General features: G+C 42.0%; 5 protein-coding genes across 6 annotated transcripts; 4 read left to right on the plus strand and 1 right to left on the minus strand.

The window, feature by feature from the left end:
* The first annotated feature begins 134 nt into the window (after positions 1-134).
* On the plus strand, positions 135-11,190 carry LOC117782919 (latrophilin Cirl). 2 transcript variants are annotated; one of them, XM_034620017.1, is made up of 13 exons: positions 135-791; positions 929-987; positions 1,560-1,663; positions 2,002-2,191; positions 2,427-3,886; positions 3,945-4,172; positions 4,267-4,477; positions 4,545-4,785; positions 6,432-6,597; positions 6,668-6,897; positions 6,961-7,058; positions 7,123-9,003; positions 9,062-9,533. In XM_034620017.1, exons 4-13 carry the CDS (start codon positions 2,157-2,159, stop codon positions 9,531-9,533), a joined length of 5,022 nt encoding a protein of 1,673 aa, XP_034475908.1. In that variant the 5' UTR covers positions 135-791; positions 929-987; positions 1,560-1,663; positions 2,002-2,156. The 2 variants fall into 2 exon arrangements, with proteins under 2 accessions (XP_034475908.1, XP_034475907.1); XM_034620016.1 differs by having other exon boundaries at positions 1,560-2,191; positions 9,062-11,190.
* Positions 11,191-11,605: 415 nt separating this feature from the next.
* Positions 11,606-12,325, plus strand: LOC117783552 (vacuolar protein-sorting-associated protein 25). Its single transcript, XM_034620997.1, has 2 exons — positions 11,606-11,725; positions 11,787-12,325. Exons 1-2 carry the CDS (start codon positions 11,676-11,678, stop codon positions 12,259-12,261), a joined length of 525 nt encoding a protein of 174 aa, XP_034476888.1. The 5' UTR covers positions 11,606-11,675; the 3' UTR covers positions 12,262-12,325.
* A 361-nt stretch (positions 12,326-12,686) lies between these two features.
* Positions 12,687-14,933, plus strand: LOC117783218 (nucleoporin Gle1). The gene is made up of 2 exons (XM_034620492.1): positions 12,687-12,756; positions 12,812-14,933. The coding sequence occupies exons 1-2, from the start codon at positions 12,754-12,756 to the stop codon at positions 14,819-14,821; spliced, it is 2,013 nt and encodes a 670-aa protein (XP_034476383.1). The 5' UTR covers positions 12,687-12,753; the 3' UTR covers positions 14,822-14,933.
* Positions 14,934-14,946: 13 nt separating this feature from the next.
* Positions 14,947-15,560, plus strand: LOC117783220 (HMG1/2-like protein). Its single transcript, XM_034620494.1, has one exon. The coding sequence runs from the start codon at positions 14,958-14,960 to the stop codon at positions 15,537-15,539; it is 582 nt and encodes a 193-aa protein (XP_034476385.1). The 5' UTR covers positions 14,947-14,957; the 3' UTR covers positions 15,540-15,560.
* Positions 15,561-15,700: 140 nt separating this feature from the next.
* Positions 15,701-17,372, minus strand: LOC117783219 (zinc finger CCCH domain-containing protein 15 homolog). The gene is made up of 3 exons (XM_034620493.1): positions 17,181-17,372; positions 16,607-17,044; positions 15,701-16,547 (listed from the first exon to the last, which is right to left on the minus strand). Exons 1-3 carry the CDS (start codon positions 17,250-17,252, stop codon positions 15,837-15,839), a joined length of 1,221 nt encoding a protein of 406 aa, XP_034476384.1. The 5' UTR covers positions 17,253-17,372; the 3' UTR covers positions 15,701-15,836.
* Between the last annotated feature and the right edge of the window lie 2,292 nt (positions 17,373-19,664).

The following is a 19,664-nucleotide window of genomic DNA, read 5'->3' on the forward strand; positions in this document are numbered from 1 at the left end:
TGAATTACCCGCCTTTGAAAACGAGTTGGCAGCACCGTTCAAATACTTGTGAGTGCATGTATTGCCATCCCTCTCCCACGCATTGGCTATTGGCCATTTAAGTATACAGAATTTTTCTTAAAGAAATAAAGTTGTGCGTGATTTGAGCTCCGTAAAAATATTTAAAAACTTAATTAAATAAAAGGTTTTAGGTGATTAAATAAATCTTAAGATAATCTGCAAGTGAAGCTTTATAGGATTTAGTAAAATACAGTTAAAGTATTCTACTAGATTAATGTTGAAAGTCAGTTAAATTCTGCCTCTATTAAACGCGACTTAAACCAGTTTTCTGCCAGAAGCGACTTTCCCAACTTCGTCGTTTCATACAAAGCGTCTACGTCATCAAGTGCAGTCGCACTCTGTTATAGATGCAGTAAAATATACAAAATTAATCAACAAAAACTATTTAAAAATACAATTTGTGCATTAGTTAACTAAATAAAGCTGAAAGTGCAAGCCAAAGTCATGGAATTTGTGCCAAAAAACGTACTTCAAAATTCATATGAATATGAAAGAGGTCAGAGCAAAGGCCACAAAGGGTGCTCCGTTGGCCGAAGCAGCGTAGTCTCTGGTGCAGCAGGCGCAGAAAAGACTTGATTGTGTTGGTGTGCGTTTGTCTGTGTGGCGCTGTTGTAGCAGCAGCAGCGCAGTCAGCGTCAAATTTTCTCTACATGGCAACTGCAGTCGACCGAATGCAATTTGAGTGTACAAAGAAAACGGGTCTTTGTTCGTTGGAAAATCGACAATGAAGGGTGTGTATGTGTATTTTTAGACTCCCTTTTTATGTTTATCTGTCTCTTGTTTGCATTTCTTTAGTTCTTTATCTCGATAGTCTGCAATTTCACATGTACATACAAAAATGTGACTAATGGATTTTCACTCGTTTTAGGTTGGGCTGGTCGTTACCTTGTCGAACTGTGGAGCTTAACCAAACCAATGGGAGCTGTGGTAAGTGACCTTTAACCCCTAAGTGGGTCATGAGAGTTGTTGCAATCAACTTAATTGTCTCAATAACGCAAGCACAAAATAATTCGTAGCTTTCACTGGATAATCGATAACTCAGATTATGTATCCCAGACAAATGGATAATTAATAAAATGAAAAATATTTTAAGCTTTATTATTTATATGTTATTGTACTAATAAATAGTAATAAAAAACAAAGTAATTTTAATAATACTCATAAAAAAACAATAGCTCATAAAAAGACATAAGAAGTATAAGGTTTACAGCTATTTCCTACTCTTTTAAATTTACATATTTTTCTTATAAATTTACTTGTGTGTATTATCTTTGTTTATAGATACATATATTTATTTCTGTTTTTTCTCACGCTATAAAATTGAAAACGTGCTCATTAATCGCTTATCGCCTCAGACGCTCGGAATGACCCGAAGCTCTGAAATAAACAAAGTCGATTAGTTTTTATCATTTTGCCGTTTGTCTGTCAAATTTCTTATCAGCAGACCATTAAAAATGTGTTCACTTGAGAAATTCAACAAAAAAAACTTTTTCTTTCAGTTCAATAAACTCGAACAGGAAATAATCAGATTGCACGACGACTGATAAGACAGGACAGATGACGAGAAGGTGATCTACAAGTGAGCTGTGCCTGGCAGGATTTGGTATTTATGACTACTATTCTACTTGCTACCAAGCATCTCTAACGATCCACCAAACCACCACACATACTAAGTATATCTCAGGCAGCGTAATAAGCGTGTATCATGTTATATATTCACATTTGTATATACAAATTTATATCTATATATATGCCCCCCATATTTAGCTAATAAGTGCATTTGCAGATAAACCACATCAACCAAAACCAAACCAAACTACAACAAATCAACGCAGCGCTAATAACAATTTTCTCTATAAACCCTTGCAACTATTTACATATATTATTTATTATAATATTTATATGTAAACCTAACTTATGTCGTAATCGAAACCTTTGCAGCTCCCAAATACCAAACTGCCTATGCTTGCGAAGGTAAGAAACTGACCATCGAATGTGAGCCGGGCGACTTAATCAATCTGATACGAGCCAACTATGGACGCTTCTCAATAACCATTTGCAATGACCATGGCAATGTGGAGTGGAGCGTCAATTGCATGTTTCCTAAAAGCCTCACTGTGCTGAATTCAAGGTAAACATACACTTAAATATATGCACAGCATGTTAATAAATAATTTATAAAATAAATCTTAAATTTATCGTTAGAAGTAGCACTTATTTTTTATTATTTCAGTAATTCAGTTATAGAATAATTGTAATTTTTATAACAATCATTAAAGTCAAGTGTTATACAATTTTTTAAATAAAAACTAAAAATAAATTATAAGATTCCTAATTTACATTTTATTCCTGTCTTCTATTCACAGATGTGCTCATAAACAGAGCTGCAGTGTGCTGGCGGCCACTAGCATGTTCGGTGATCCCTGTCCAGGCACGCACAAATATTTGGAGGCACATTATCAGTGCATCTCGGCGGCTCAGACGTCCACAACCACCAATAGGCCAAGTCCACCGCCCTGGGTGATTAGCAATGTGCCGCCCATCTTTGGCAATGGCAGCGGTTTGATACAACCGCCAGCTCCACCGCCTCGTCTGCCCACGCTGCCGGGTGTTGTGGGCATACATGGCATCAATGCAGTGCCGCCCACGCATGCCACGCCCAGCAGCAGCACTTCAACATTGCCAGGAGGCAGGCTCAAGGGAGTTACTAGTGCTAGTACAACCACCAAGCATCCGGTTGGTCGACATGATGGACTTCCACCACCGCCACAACTGCATCATCATCATCATCACACGGACGAGACCACGCCCACCAAGCCCAGCAGCAGCGGAAGTGCTAGCAATGTCACAGCTCCATCGAACACACGCATTCTGACTGGAGTGGGAGGATCAGGCAGCGATGATGGCACCTTGCTGACCACCAAGAGTTCTCCCAATCGCACGCCGGGAACTGCAGCGAGTGCCACCAATGCCAGCCTAAATCTGGGTGCGGGAGGAGCTAACAGCGTTGTGCGCACCATAAACAACATTAATTTGAATGCAGCTGGCATGGCGGGCACCGATGATGAGTCCAAGTTGTTCTGTGGTCCGACACATGCGCGTAATCTCTTCTGGAATGTTACACGAGTCGGCGATGTCAATGTGCAGCCATGTCCTGGAGGTGCTGCCGGCATTGCCAAATGGCGCTGCGTGCTGATGAAGCGTCTTCCCGACACGGGCTACGACGAATACGATGATGATGTGGCGGTTGCCAGCAGCACAACACTTTTGCCTCCAACCTCTGGGGCCGATTGCTTGCACAACAGCAGCAGCTGTGAACCGCCCGTGAGCATGGCTCACAAGGTGAATCAAAACCAGAGACTACGTAACTTTGAGCCCACGTGGCATCCGATGACACCGGACTTGACGCAGTGCCGTAGTCTTTGGCTGAACAGTCTGGAGATGCGTGTAAATCAACGCGACTCCTCGTTAATTTCCATTGCCAACGATCTGTCTGAGGTAACCAGCAGTAAGACACTCTACGGCGGAGATATGCTGGTCACCACAAAGATCATACAAACCATGTCGGAGAAGATGTTTCACGACAAGGAAACGTTTCCCGATCAGCGACAGCGCGAGGCCATCATCATGGAATTGCTGCACGGCGTTGTCAAAACCGGATCCAATTTACTCGACGAATCACAGCTGTCTTCTTGGCTTGATCTTAATCAGGAGGATCAGATGCGTGTTGCCACCTCACTGTTGACTGGCCTGGAATACAATGCTTTTCTCTTGGCCGACACGATCATCCGGGAGCGTAATGTTGTGCAAAAAGTCAAAAATATACGTAAGTTAACAAACTAGTTACTCATTTGTAAATGATACTTACTTGAATTTGATTCTAGTGCTCTCTGTGCGTGTCTTGGAAACAAAGACTATACAAGGCAGTGTCGTATTCCCGGACTCGGATCAGTGGCCACTCAGCTCCGATCGCATTGAACTGCCTCGGACTGCGCTCATTGAGAACAGCGAAGGCGGCCTGGTGCGCATTGTGTTTGCCGCCTTCGATCGCCTCGAATCCATCCTGAAACCGAGCTATGATCACTTTGACTTGAAGAGTGCACGCAGTTATGGTAAGTTGTTAATGCTAATTAAAAATATATCTATTTTGTAAAGATACCTGCTTAATATCATAATGAATTCTTATGGTTTCTATCTTCCACACAGTGCGCAATACAGCTATATTGTCCAACGATAGCGATGCATCCACAGGGGAGTTGCAGCAACGCATACGCATACTCAACAGCAAGGTAATCTCGGCCAGCTTGGGCAAGGGACGTCACATTCAGTTGTCGCAGCCAATCACACTCGTATTGAAGCATTTAAAGACGGAGAACGTGAGCAATCCCACCTGCGTGTTTTGGAACTACATTGACCAGTAATTATTACAGAGATTACAATCTATTAATTATATGCATATTTAACAATGTAATTTATTCAAACAGCGCTTGGTCCGCCAACGGTTGCAGCTTAGAGTCCACAAATCGCACTCACAGCATCTGCAGTTGCAATCATTTGACAAACTTTGCTATACTCATGGATGTCGTGGATGAGCATCAGCATTCGCTGTTCACCATGTTCGATGGGAATATGCGCATCTTTATCTACATAAGTGTTGCAATTTGTGTGATTTTTATCATCATTGCGCTGCTCACGTTGAAGCTCTTCAACGGAGTCTTCGTCAAGGTAAGAAACGCAAACTCGACGCAGCTGCCGCATCAACGTGCGGGCAGCAGCAGACGCCAGCAGAATAATATACGCGATCAGACTCACGAATCTCTGACACTGACCCAAACAACTGGTCCCAATAATAGTCACATCAATAGCAACAGCAACAGTAACAACAACAATATGCAACAGCAACACACGAATTTCATTCAACACAATTCCATACGCAACTCGCATCGCAACAATTTGAATTATAATCTGCAGCAGCAGCAGCAACAACAACAACAGCAGCAGCAACAGGTAGTTGCTGCTGCCGCTGCCGCTGTCGTTCTCTCTCACAGTCACAACAATAACCATAACAACAACAACAACATGAATCAGCCACAACGTGGCATGCAAATGAATAATTTGAATTTAAATGTACATGCTCATGGTCCGCAAACGACAGCGGCAGCAGCAGCAACAAATACGACAACAGCAGCTGCTGCTGCAGCGGCGGCATCGATAGCAGCTGCCTTGCAACAACATGCGGCACATGTGGGCGTTGCTGCTGCCAATGCCGCAGCTAGCAACAATTTAAACATTAGCCACAATTATCTGCAAGCGCGACAACAGTCACAGCAACAACAGTTACAACTGCAACAGCAACAACAGCAGCAGCATCTACAGCAGCAACAACAACAACATCATAATCTAAATGTGAACGATGGCAACAACGCGTTGGATGCGAACAACATCATAATGCAGGCCAATATGGATGACTTGCAGTATAAATGGTGGTGGTGGTGAAAATAAAATAAACATAATACAGTTGTAGGCTAGACTAGGATATATAGAAATATACAATATCTATGTTAGTTTATAGGCCAGACATTTATCCAGTCTGTTGGCTAGTTAGCTAGTTATTAAACTGGAGCATCGCCTCATGTGATATAATTCTTAAGTAACTCAAATTGTACATTTTAACTTGACTAACAACATTCTAAAAACAAAACTCATTTCTCTATATTTATAGTTACTTAATTAGTTATTTGTCGTAGATATAAGTTTAGCGCATTTTCCTTATCCTGTGGGGTACTCACAAATAATCACAACATTTTGGCATGCTGTGAGTATCCCTACTATCATACCTTAACAATTGAATTATTATTTGTATGTGCATTTCATTGTCTAACAAAACTAACTTTAAACAATCAACAAACAACAAATGAAAGTTCATGTAATTTATGCATTTTGTGTTCTCTTGTCATTTTTTTCGTAATTTTCTTTGTGCGTATGTAATTAATAATAATAAAAAAAACATTGTTTCTAATTTTTTCCTGTACATGTTTTGCATTTTGTGTTTATTCATTTCGTAGTATTTATAATTATTAGTTGCTTGTTTCGTGTCTTGTTCCTACAATCATATTCATATATGTTCGTTCTATTAAATATGCGCTAAATTTTGTATTAGTCAATGTTGTAATTATCTTTGGAAATTTTCACCACCAACAACCACCAAAATTATTGTTAACTAAATTAAGTTAAAATCCAAAATGATTAATTAATTGTCACGTCTATTCTGCTCGCGTCATTGATTGAATCTATTTCTTTTTCAACTCTCAACTATAATGTCAATTTATCTCTCTCTCTTCCCTACTCTCTTTCTCTCCATCTTTCTGCAGTCTGCACGCACCTCGATTTATAGCAGCATTTACATTTGCCTGCTGGCCATTGAGCTGCTCTTTCTGCTGGGAATCGAACAGACCGAAACAAGCATATTTTGTGGTTTCATTACCGTCTTTCTCCACTGTGCCATACTCTCCGGCACCGCCTGGTTTTGTTACGAAGGTAAGCTCAATTAGGGATCGCCTAGGTACAGCTTTTAACTTGTGTCTATCTTCAAATGTGTTGAATGTAGCATTCCATTCGTACTCTACGCTCACATCCGATGAGCTGCTGCTGGAGGTGGATCAAACGCCCAAGGTGAACTGCTATTATCTGTTGTCCTATGGCCTCTCCCTCAGTGTGGTGGCCATTTCATTGGTGATCAATCCCAGCACGTATACGCAAAACGATTACTGTGTCCTCATGGAAGCCAACGCACTCTTTTATGCCACCTTTGTGGCGCCCATTTTAATCTTCTTTGTGGTAGGTCTTTCTATATACTCCACATTCAAGAGCATTGCCTAATCCTTGCATCTCCAAACACAGGCGGCCATTAGCTACTCCTTTTTGTCGTGGATCATCATGCGTCGCAAGAGTCGCACTGCCCTGAAAACCAAGGAGCACACACGTCTGGCCAATGTGCGGTAGGTCTTAGCATGTGAAACTTCTTAAGTACGATATTTAATTGATTTATTATTGCTTGTCCAGCTTTGACATACGCTGCTCCTTTGTGTTCCTCCTGCTGCTGAGTGCCGTCTGGTGTTGTGCCTATTTCTATTTGCGTGGCGCCAAACTGGATGAGGATGTGGCCGCCATCTATGGCTATTGCTTTGTGTGCTTCAACACGCTCTTGGGCCTCTACATATTCGTGTTCCATTGCATTCAAAACGAGAAGATTCGACGAGAGTATCGCAAGTATGTGCGACAACATGCCTGGTTACCCAAATGCCTGCGCTGCTCGAAAACATCCATTTCCTCGGGCATTGTGACGGGCAATGGCGGTCCAGGCGTCGGAGGCAACACTGCCAACTCTGCTGGCACATTGTCCAAGTCAAAGTCTAAGCTGCCGCTGGGCACCAGCGATGAGGGACGCGACGAGCAGGAACAGCAGCAGCAGCATGAGTTGCCGGCCTCTGAGGATGCCATCATCCTCGCTGGCGCCAGCTCCGACTGTGAACTGAACGAAGCTCAGCAACGACGCACGCTCAAGAGTGGACTCCTAACCGGCAGTTTGCAACCAGCGCCAGTTGGTTCCGTGGTGCTCGAGCGGGGCACACTGCGCTCTGCCGGCATTGCCAGCGTTGGACATGCCTCACCCACCAGCTCCGCTGGCTCCACGCATCTCATCTTTGCACACAAGCAACAGCAGCAGCAGCTCCAACAGCCTGGAGAGGCCTACTATCATCAGCCAGATTATTACAGCTGGAAACAGCCCGCACAAGGTCAACGCGAGTATTACAACAATGCTGGAGCAGGAGGAGGAGGAGTAGTTGGTGCAGGAGTCGCTGGTGTCGGTGCCGCCTCGCCACAGCAGGCGCATGAGGTATTCTATTGGACGCAAAAGCACAACAATCAGCATGGCAAGAAGAAGCGTGGAGCAGGAGCTGGCGCTGTGCCCGCCTCACCAAGCGGTTCGCTGCACAGTCGCGTCACAGCCGCCTCGCAGGTGTTGTTCTATCCATCGTATAAGAAGACAAGCGGCTTAAAGCAGCCGCCGGCATCACAGCAAGCGTATCCACACTATGCCGAGGCATTGGATCCACCCAATGCCGCCTACTATCAGCAGCAGTTGCAGCAGCAGCAACAGCTGCGCCAGCAACGCCAGCAACAACAACAGCAGCAGCAGCAACAACAGCTGTCCTCGGATGAGGAGCAGGCGGAACAGCATGCTCATCTCCTCCACTTGCAGCGTCGCGCCGGCGGACAACAATTGCCAGCGCCGCCGCCACACATTGCGCAGTATCAGCAAGAGTTGTTGGCGCAACAACAGCGCCAGCAGTATAGAAATAAGCATTCCAACTGTGATCTTAGCCAGAACATGGGCTTAGGCATGACCATGGGCATGGGCATGGGCCTAGGCGATGCCTATTACAATCAAGGCAGCAATGGTGGCGGCGGCGATGGACCCGTTTACGAGGAGATCTTGAGTAACCGCAACTCGGATGCGCAGCACTACGAAGTGGGTGACTTCGATGTGGATGAGGTGTACAACAACAGTGTCGGCACCGGCGTCTTTAACAATATGCGTGCCGCCGTTGCCGCCGGAGGCAGTCGCTATGGTGGCAGCCTCAGTGGAGGCAGCGTCTCCTCCAGAACTAAACAGCAACAGCAGCAGCAACAACAACAGCAGCAGCAGCAGAAACAACCACCACGTCGCTGTGCAGCTGATGATGACGACGACGATGACGATGATGATGATGAGTATGATGACGAGGTGACGGCAGCGGAGCAACTGCACGACAGCGTCTGTGATGATGAGGATAATGAGAGCGATATTGATGATGATACGCATGGACTGCCGCCTCAAAGTGATGAGCGCATGCGTCGCCTAATGGCGCTCCAGGACGAGGACTTTAAGCGGCGGTTTCAGTAAGTAGACCAGAATATTGTCATATTTTATATGCTAACATATATTTTTGTTTTGCAGACGCCAACAACGCAAAAATGGCATGCCTCTGGATTATGGGGCGCCAACCCAATCCGTAGCAGCAGTTCATCAGGAGCACAATAATGCGGTTTTTGGGGTTAGCGGCGGCGTTGGTGAGGGCTCCATGCGTGGCGCATACCGGCAACAACAGCAGCAGCAACAACAACAACAACAGCAGCTGAATGCCAAGTCACCGAGCGCACGCTTGGCGGTAAATGAGCTATTTGGTCATGGTAATGCCGGACCGCCGCTGCCACCGGCCAACCAGACGCCAGCACAAAAGCGTCAGCAGCTACAGAAATTATCACCACAGTCCACAACATCATCGTCGTCGCACACATCGCACAGTAACCCGCAACACGCTCCCACACATCATCTCCAGAATCAGCAACAGCAGCCGGCGCGTCATTTATCGGCCATGTTGGATGAGAATAATACGGTGCGCTGTTATCTGGAACCATTGGCCAAGTAAGACAAGAGAAAAACGAATAGAAAATGAAACCGCAACTGGAGCAACAGTAGCAGTAGCAGACAGCAGCCCTCCACACACTGCATGGCCGACGTCTTAGGCAAAAATTGTAGCTTAGGTTTAGCTATAACCTCTAGTATTAGTCATTAGTCGAAATATGGAGCATTGTGTGAAACAACATGCTGTCATGTCATGCTATACGTGCAGTGATTCGAGAATCCCAAAACTTTATATATGTATATGTAACTCAATTAGACCATAGGCTATAAAACCAACCAACCAACCAAGAAACCAAGCAACCAATGCGGAGCAAGCTAATTACAATATGCAAATGAAATGGATATTGATATTGATATTGTCATTGTCGATGCTCTCAATTTATACCAACTCGATATATAAATGTATGTACTGTATGTATATGTATAATGTAATACTAATACTATGTAATGTATAACGTATGTGAAGCGCATACATGTCACCCACATGCCATTTTTAAGTAGTTTATCAATAACTATGCATATTATACCATATATGTATGTATAATAAGATAAGATCTGAGAACTGTATGTAAATGATATATATTATATTTAGAGCGAGCATATTATATATTTTATGTAATTTATAAGAAGTCTATTGTTTATTGAATTCTTTCTGTACGCTGATTAAGAACTTGAACTAGACTTAAGCTTGAGATTTGTTTCGAATTTAATACTTTGATCTTAAAAGAAAAGACATCGCAACGTGCTGTAAATGAAGCTAAGATGACGAAACTGTTTTTTTTGCCAGTCTGGTCCCAAATTGCGAAACAAATCTTACGCACATTGTTTTTATTATTTTTTATTTTCTGATTCTATTTGTATGTCATTTGTTATTGCATTTCTTTTGAGCGTATTTTAAGAGAACCAGCAAAGCATTTCAAGTGTACATTTTCATCAATATGCTTTAAGCACAGATATATAGGACATTTATTTTGTACTTTATTTTTTTTAAATAAAGAGCATTAAAAGATCGCTTTATTATATGTACGAGACAAGAATGTTATTGCTATACATAAATGTCTTTAGAAATAGCATCACAGACATGCTAAATTAAAACCGAAACATTAACATATACCTAACTTATATAGCAAAAAAAGATTTCAACCAAACCTCACTTGTTAACTAGGAACTAACTGTAAAACTCTTTAAACTAGCTACCACAAAAAAAAATTTGAAACTGAACTATCAAGAGACACCTTTATTTCCCTAAATGGCTCTAGAGAATTTCCACGCAAGTGTACAAAACCAAATAAAGAGTAAAGTGCAAAACATAATAATACTAATAATACTTATATGTAAACTGCCTGCACAGCTCTTTCCCAGTCCCAGCATGAACACAAATTATAATTAAATAAAAAAATAATAAGACAAGCCTAATTCAAAATGCCAGTTAGAACACAGCAATTGAGAAACAAAACTAATTATGAGCACAAATACACCGAAAATTACTTCTAAAGCACCAGCTGCTCCTAATTTTTATAAAACAGAAAGAAATAACAAAAGAAAACAAACAAATTTACTAACAGCATTAAATTTAAATAGGTGTAAATGGATTGCAAAATGGAAAATAGCGGTGGCATTGCTACAATTAAGACAAAGCAGATGGTTAAGCAAATTGAAAAGAAACTAAATAAATCTTTATTAAAAACTGAAATATTGAATGTATAGTGTTGCGCCTCCTAGTACTTTACATAAATATATTGAACATAATTATATAGCTGATATAAGTATATATGTAAATGTATATTTATAATTATGATGCAAATGCCCGATATCTACAAACTTCTTTTTTGTCTCTACATGTTTACTTTTGGATGAAAGTGTAAGAGTTACAAGAAATAGTAAAGATGAGATCAACTCAATACCGTATGGAAAAAAAAATGTTAATGTACACAATTTTTCTAATTAAGACAAAATAAAATTTAAAAAAAAAATGATTGCTTTTTAACTCATACACATTTGAAATTCATGTATTTCTGTTTTTTTTTTTTAATTTCAAGTTTGATTAGCCTTCTTTATAACACAGTCTGGTAGCGCTGAGATGAACTAAGTGGCAGCTCTAACATCTGTGACTTGCCTTGGACGTGACTTCATTTTCAACAAAACAATGGCCGAGTTCCAATGGCCCTGGGAGTACACATTTCCACCTTTTTTCACGTAAATAACTTTTGTAATTGTAAATTGATTTAAGGACCCTCACATTGGCACGTTTTCACAGCTTGCAGCCACATGAAGAAACACGCCATCAACAGCTGAAGGTCTGGTCAAATCTTTTTCTCAAATACCTCAAACATACAAATCAATTTACGCTTGGGATCAACGATCAAAACTTGCCATTATTTTGTAATGAATCAATTAAACGCCGCTTGTCGCCAGAGCTAATATTGCTAATACTGGAGCATCTGCAGGGCAGTGGACATGCGGCGCCAATAGACAAAAGACGGCACGAGTGGCAGGTGTATTGGCACACCCTGGAGGAGTACGGAAATATGGTTTATGACTGGATTCAAGAGACGGGCCAAACCAACAGTGTATGTACGCTTTACGAGATAGCTTCTGGAGAAAGTACCACCCAAATGGAGTTTCATGGCGTGGACGAAGCTGTATTACTCAAAGCCTTGCGTATATTGGAGGAGAAGGGCAAGTGCGAGGTGATCGAAATGGATGGCAGTCATGGAGTAAAGTTTTTCTAAAAATTAGTTTGTGTATTGAATTTGCATAGCTTTAAATAAAAATTATCTCATATTCCTGTGTAAAGTATTACGTTTATAATTTTTGCAAATAAAATATTTAATTTCGTTTAAAAAATAAAGGAAAGCAGCCGAGCAGTGCTGTCAACATAGCTATTTTATAGCTATGTTCTGGCCTAACCCATCCCTGGGTTATGCCGATTGCTGCGATAATAAGTCGGATCGTAGCGGATTTTTCTTTAATTTCGACTTAAAAAAGACTTAACATGATCACATTTAATTAATCTTATTTCGAGTTCAAATTGTGTAACTAATCAAATGTTAAATAATTTAATTTCCTATTTAAATTGCGCGCCATTTTTGTAGCTTTTTGGCTTCAAATGGTCGATACAATGTGGCGGTCGTGCGATATATTCTTCGTCAGACAAATTCTTGTTTTATTGTTTTCGGCCGCCAATTTTCTTTTAACAACAATAACACATATTTAGAAACAAAATGGTGAGCATTTGTTGATATTCAATAAGTTAATTAACCAGTTTGTACATGATTTCAGAGCGTTGAAGACCTGGTGAGGGATAATGCACATTTGCTGAACGTTCAGTCGGTGCTGCAGCACGCAGCAGTGGCTTCCTTGGCATGCACAGGACCACGGACAATTGGGCCGGATCGTAAGCCACAACGATTGGAGATTAAGCAAGATATGTCAACTATTTTGCCAGCTGTCGAAGTAGCCCGAGCTTCAGTTCAGAGTGTGAATATACAGCCGGCTATGGAGCTTGTTGATGCATGCATATTTCCCGATATAGATGCCATTAATGCGAGTATTGTGAAACGTGAGCTTGCCGAGGAGTGTAAGCGTAGTGTGCGAATGCAGTTGAAGGAGATCAAGGAACGGCAGCAAAGTGCAGTTAATGGACGACACGCGTCTCAGCGTGAGAAAGAGCAACAACAGTTGTTTATCAATAGCCTTGTGATGAGGCAGGAAAACGAGAAACTGTTGCAGCAACAAGCGGAGCAGTTGGCTAAAAAGGAGCTTGAGATGCAGCAACGAGATCAACTGGCGCTGCTTAGGCACAATAACCAAAAACTACTATTGCTAACCATTGAAGCCGTTTCACGTTGCCACAACAGGTTCTGCAGCAAATATGAGGCAGTGACCAAATTGCTGATGACCCTAGACAAGGAGAGTGTGCAAGCATGTGCAGCCATTAATGTTGAATTGCGGGAACTGGGCCAGATGTTCGATCAGCTAGTTGGCAAACTGAAGAATGGCAACTGCGAACAGCCGGAGTTGAGCTGTGTATTCACGGCGGAACAATACTGCCAGAGTCTGGACAAGCTTGAAGACAGTCTGCATCAACAGCTGACGGAACAGGAACAGCAGCTGCTTCACAAAGCCAAGCAGCAAGCAGAGGAGAAAGAGAAGCAGCGCATCTTGGAAGCTGAGCAGCATCGTCAACAGAAACAAGAGGAGCAGAAGCAACAAGAGCAGAAGAAACAGGAGCTGGAGGCTCAGCTTAAGGCAACAGCTGACGCCGCGGCAGCAGCAGCAGCACAGGAAGTGCGGCCTGTCGAGACTCCAGTTGTTGCACCTGCAACTGCGTCTGGAAGCATCTCCACCAGCTATGTGCATCCCACACGCTTAGCCTTCTACAATGAAATCATTGCGCTGTACCAGAGTAAAGTGGATGCAGTGAAGCCGCTGCAAACGGACGAGGCATGGAAGAAGTACCGTACGAATTGTCAACGGACCATCAATGTTCCGCTTAATGCCATTACGGCCTCCAGTCCCCAGCACCTGACAAATAATTTTGACAAGCTATACAATTTCTTTGCGGGACAGGCAGTAAGAACCACGGATGGAAGTAATATAACCATCAATGATCATCCACTGGCTCGGGACTATTGCATTCTCTTGATGGCCAAGAAGTTTGTCAGTCAGACAGACACTGCCATATCTAGTAATCCGCAAGCAGCCTTTCCCTTTGCCTCTGTGATCAATAGCTTCTGGAAACTGCTGCCCGACTTTGGCAACATCTTTTTGGCTTACATGTTCAAGGAGTCGCCCTATCTGGTTCCGTATGTGATACCTCAACAGCCGGACCAGACACCCGAACAATACCTGAAGACAATGGGCTACCGGCTGTCCGATACCAATGAGTTGGAGAAACCAGACATGTTCTTGAAACGCCAAACAGGCATTGCTCGTCTCTATGCGGCGGTCATCATCACTCCGGGCCGTAAAGCGGATGGTCCCACGCATCCCTTTGGCCTGGAGGAAGCCTGGCGATGGCTGAGCCACATAATGCTCGTGAAACCACTGCCTGACATATGTGCGACCATGATCATGGAGATGCTGCAAACACTCGGCTTTGAGCTTTGGCGTGCATATGGTCAGAATTTCTTGAAGCTTCTGGTCTACATACAGACAATCTACATTCCGCAGCTGGCGGCTTACGATGAAGGTGGACCCAAGACCCGGCTCGAGATGCTACTATCTAAATTTCTACGTGAACGTCAAATTCCACAGGCTGTGGGTGTACTTCCTCCTGGATTCTGGTAGCTGTATTAGTTCTACTTAACATTTTAGTGTCCAATCTTCGTAGTGTGTAGGCTAAATTTATCATTAAGTGAAATATTCTTTGCATTCATTGTTAACAAATCCGTATTCCAAATTGGATTTTGAAATTTACTCATTTATGGCGGATTATATTAATCGTAAAATCATATATGTAACTTACAAGCCCATTTTTTGTAATCAAATTGTTTGTTATAAAAAAAATAAAACTTATTCATTTAATAAAACATTAGAAATGGTTCGTGTTAATGAGAAGAATTCGAAATCTAGCTGTCACTCCACACAGTCGGAATCGAAATGTCCCAAAAGTGTCAAAAAGTACAAAAATCAAAGTGCACTGCACTGTCGAAATCCATTTCTAATATTCCTGCAACAGTTCCGGAACAAGGAAAGGACACAAAGGTACAACATGTCCGCTTTTGAGAGTTCTGCGGTAGCTGGACATTTGTGGCAGCGTATGACGGATGCGGAGAAGACACCCTATATTCGTATAGCGCACAAATACAATTACGTATTCAAGTCGAGGAATAGAAAAGTGAATTGGGTTCTACGGAAACTACGTCAGGTCTTGGCGGATGGAAAACTTGAACTGCATTTCATGATGCAGCTGGCATCTAAAATGGCATCTTGGAATGAACGTATTATGAGTAACGTATTTGGCCTGGATGACGATTCAAGCGATGACTGTGAAGACGATGAATAAACCGAACTTCAAAAAAAAAAATTAACCTTAGCGTATTTTTATACTTTACGAATATAAATTTAAATGTGTTTAAAAAAGACTTTCCTTGTTTCTGTGGGTTATCTGGAAAGATTTAACATTCGCAGGACTTAGATCAATAGAATACAAACATAGTTTCAGCATTTACAGAAAATGAACATTTGAAAGCCACAATTTTATTAATCGAAACTTGCTAAAGGCAGAAATCATTATATGAACGTTATGCAATTGAATATGAATCTATAACAAAGCCTTTGCTTTCGCTGCCTTCACATCCACCTAATCCTCCTCATCATCATCATCGTCGTCTTCAAGATCCAAGTCATCTAGTTCGCCCGCCAAATCCAAATCGGTGAACAAATCTTTGTTGATAGCGGGCGCACTGTCAGCACTGGATGCGGCGGCCGTTGCATCCTCGGCTGCTGCGGTTTTGGCTGCTTCTTCTGCTTGATCGAGTAATCTGGTGCTGGGTGCAATGGTGCCGGAATCATCAACCTCCTTAGCGGCCAAGGAGAGGGCTGCCAAGTCGAGTTCCTTAAATTCAACAATATTCTCATCATCATCGTCCTCGCGCTTGTAGACATCGAAGGCAGCATCGCCATCCTCCATTTCACCATCGTCGACCAGATCGGGATTGAAGCTGAACATTTCACGACCCGAGATACCAAACTGTTTGCCTTTGCTGAAGTCACTCTTCTTGCGTTCCTCCTCGGCAGCCAGTTTCGCTTTCTTCTCTTGTAGTTTGCGCTTCTTCCAGGCCAGGAAGGACTCTAAGGTCACTCGAGTTTGATTGGGACCCAGGGCTGCACGCTCTTTCTCAATGAGATCGACAAGCGAAATCTCCGATGGTTTATCCTCCTTCTTCTTGTCACGCTTCAGCACATAGCCAGCGGGAAGGGCATGACGATAGATGCATTTCTCACCATTGGGACACTCCCAGAACCAGCCGTATTTGGATTTCTCCACGGCTTCCAGGAAGTATTTGCAAATCTGTAAATACATTTGATTATTGAGTGAATGTTGTGAATTTTAAAGACGCTTTTTATTACAATATCCGTGGTGGGTCGTCGCTTTTCGCCTGAATGCTTCTTGTCGATGACCTCCTTCAGCTTGGCATCGTCCCAGTTGGTCATGGGGTCGTCTTCGCTATCACGCATGTCCACATAAACCGAGCGCTTCTCCACCTTGTTCTCCAGGGACAGATCGTGGGAGAACTTGCACTTGTCTCCCTTGGTGCAGGTGCCTTGCTTAAAGAATGCGCACACCACTGATTTGGGATCGGTGCCCTTCTCAACCTTTTGTCCTTGCACTGGCTTAAAGATCAAGGCCATCTCACGCAGATCGGCCAACTTCTTCTCCTTCTCCTCCTTGCGCTTGTCGCCATCCTGTCGAGGATGATGACCACCGGCCTGCACCTGTTTCTGTACTTGCTGTATAAACTTTTGCTGCTTGGTGCCTTTCTTGTTCTTCAGGCCAAAGGTTTTATCCTGTCAAACGAATAAATGTGAGAAATTTGTTGACGTTGAATGTTCGTATTCGTATTCGGTTGTCGTCTGTCGTGGTTCTCCCGCATTGAGGTTAGGTTTGCCAGAGATGGGGACAGACGTGCAACTTTTTGTTTACCTCAATGACTTTCTCCTTTTTCTTTTGCTCCGTCTTTTTGCTCGGGGCTGCTGGCGCCTTTTTTGGTGGCATATTGGTGCAACAACAAATTTAACAACCTGAAAATAAAATCCGAGACTGCACAGAATTTGTTATAAATTTTATAGTTGAATATGCTGACCAGTGCTGCCAGCCTGAAAATAAAATCCGATCTGGTTTGATTTTTCGTACTTAAAAAAATAAGTACATTTCCGAAATTGGGTATTTTTAATTTTTGTACCCAATTTCGGATTTTTTTAAAGAATTTTTATATTATTGCATAGTTTTCTTTAGAGTTTTCATGGCTTTTTGATATCATTTTTTTTTTTTTAGAATTACATTTTCTAACTTCTGTCCTCCAAGGGCTGACGAACTTCAAACCATTTTTAAAATGTTAACTTTAATTTTGACTAATTTCTAAATTTTTCTTATCATAAAATTTATTAATTTTTTATTGATTTAATTTTGCGTTTTTAAATTTTACAACTTTTATCAGTGATGAGCAACTTTTTGAGCTGAGATGACCACCAACCACTGCTGCCAACTTACTTTTTTTTTATAAAACTGTTTTAAGACTGTGGCGCCATCCCTTGTCTGTTTTGCAATATATAAACACGCTACCTATGGTTTTGTTATAATAGGACGGATCGCCAAATATCAACCGCGCGTAATTTCAATTTTTGAGTTTTTACAAAGTAATAATTTTATGAACATTTTAAATTCAAAATTATATCAAATGAAGGTAATCGTTTTAAAAATTTTGTATAATTTAATTAAAAAAAAAAATTACAACATATATGGAAAATTCTAGCTTCAAAATTATCTAAATCTCTATCGTCAAGTTAAATATAAATAAATATCTATCGTCAATTATAAATTACTGTAGAGTTTGTCCAATTTTAAATATTTTTAGTTTTTATAACTCTTTTACTTGCTAATCGGCTGACATGCTTGTATTTATGTATGTAGTTCCCACTACCGCCATATGTTTTTTAAAATTTATTTATTATGGTTGCCTCTGTCCGCTTTTTATTATTTTGAAATTTGTATGCCCACTTCAGCGCACATGTTCAAGTTGTACATATTTCAATTATCTTCTCAACATATCTCCCCCTTCATAGCCAATGCTGAATTTGTTTTCAAAGGTCTTTTCACTCACACTCACACACGCACATGTGCTCGCTCTTCGTGGGTGGCCCCTACTTAATTCGTCGTTTCGTCATGGGTGGTCCAACTCTTGGCAGTGTGTGTATGTGTATGTGTGTGGCTGTGGCTCTCTCTATCTCTGTCTCTGTCTGACTCTGAGTGAATTGTGTGTGTGAGAGTGCCCCCATTGATCATTTTCTCGTTTGATAATGCGTGACGGGTTCGTATTGCCATTTCGCTCGCACTAATTTATGCTCTGGGGTACACATTTTGATCCTTCTGCGTCTTTTATTCGAGCATAAAATTAGCAATTATTTGTGTTTTTTATTGGCTTTTTAAGTGTACGTCGGCTTCTGGGCGCCTTCAGCACGCTGTCTGTGTGGTCTGAAATTACGAGTTTAGTTTTTATTCGAAAAACATTTTTTATTTGCCATTTGGATTTTGTTTTTTTCTAGGAAGAATTGTGTGCAAAAAAATCGTTAAACAAGCTTTTATGAGGCGCTTTATAGGTTCTCATTTTGTTCTTTTTCCTTCTCGATAAAGGGTTCCAGCGAAATGAAATTGAAGCATGAGAACTAAAACAATTTTGGTAGCGGCAACGCATAGGCAAATTTTACTGTAGCGTGAACAGATTAAAATTAAAATATGCCCGGCAGCATTTATTAAAATTATGACAAGCAACAGCAACAGCAGCAAATGTTGTTGGCAACACAAGAAAACCGTTTCACATGCAATGTTGCCAACAATTATTTGTGTTGTTGACAGCAAGACAGATAGCAGCAGCAACAACAATTTGCATCACAGCGAAGACAACAGCAACAGCAGCAACGTCAACAACAGCAACAACAACAGTATTATTGTTGTGTGTGGTTGCGGTTTGCTGCTGCTGTATAATTTACAGCGTGAAAGATCAAAAACAAGGCGCAACAAAGATGAGCAGCCGCTGCGGCAACAGCGGCAACATGTTGCCAGTGCGCTGCTTCTGACAAGGTAGCCAAGGCATCGGCCTGCAGTCAGCAACAGCAACAGCAACTTGGCTGGATGATCTTGGCCTCTTGGTGGTCCCCGCTGCCAATAACAGCCGCCTGTCTGTTTGCAGCCATCTTCAAGTGTAGTTGCTGCTGCTGTCAATCTTTGGCGAAGGCAAATGTTGCTACTGTTTGTTATTGTTGCTGCTGCTGCTGCAAGCACACATACACACACACACTAATACAGTCTGAAAGAAAGAGAGGCAGCTTATAATTGCATATAGCGCCAGTTGCAGTTCCGGTCGGTTGAGTTTTTCCCTACTCGACTTGTTGTTGTTGCTGTTGCACGCGC

This window comes from Drosophila innubila, assembly GCF_004354385.1.
Source record: "Drosophila innubila isolate TH190305 chromosome 2R unlocalized genomic scaffold, UK_Dinn_1.0 1_C_2R, whole genome shotgun sequence".
Lineage (NCBI taxonomy): Eukaryota > Metazoa > Arthropoda > Insecta > Diptera > Drosophilidae > Drosophila > Drosophila innubila.

Excerpts from the sequence above, each read along its gene's own strand:
- LOC117783219 (XM_034620493.1), bottom strand. The coding sequence starts at position 17,252 with ATGCCACCAAAAAAGGCGCCAGCAGCCCCGAGCAAAAAGACGGAGCAA. Across the intron at positions 17,045-17,180 it reads AAAAGGAGAAAGTCATTGAG|GATAAAACCTTTGGCCTGAA; the intron begins GTAAACAAAAAG and ends TTCGTTTGACAG. Across the intron at positions 16,548-16,606 it reads GACGACCCACCACGGATATT|ATTTGCAAATACTTCCTGGA; the intron begins GTAATAAAAAGC and ends ATGTATTTACAG.
- LOC117783220 (XM_034620494.1), top strand. The coding sequence starts at position 14,958 with ATGGCGGATTATATTAATCGTAAAATCATATATGTAACTTACAAGCCC.
- LOC117782919 (XM_034620016.1), top strand. The coding sequence starts at position 2,157 with ATGTTTCCTAAAAGCCTCACTGTGCTGAATTCAAG. Across the intron at positions 4,478-4,544 it reads TTTTGGAACTACATTGACCA|CGCTTGGTCCGCCAACGGTT; the intron begins GTAATTATTACA and ends TTATTCAAACAG. Across the intron at positions 6,598-6,667 it reads CGCCTGGTTTTGTTACGAAG|CATTCCATTCGTACTCTACG; the intron begins GTAAGCTCAATT and ends TGTTGAATGTAG.
- LOC117783552 (XM_034620997.1), top strand. The coding sequence starts at position 11,676 with ATGGCCGAGTTCCAATGGCCCTGGGAGTACACATTTCCACCTTTTTTC. Across the intron at positions 11,726-11,786 it reads ACATTTCCACCTTTTTTCAC|CTTGCAGCCACATGAAGAAA; the intron begins GTAAATAACTTT and ends ACGTTTTCACAG.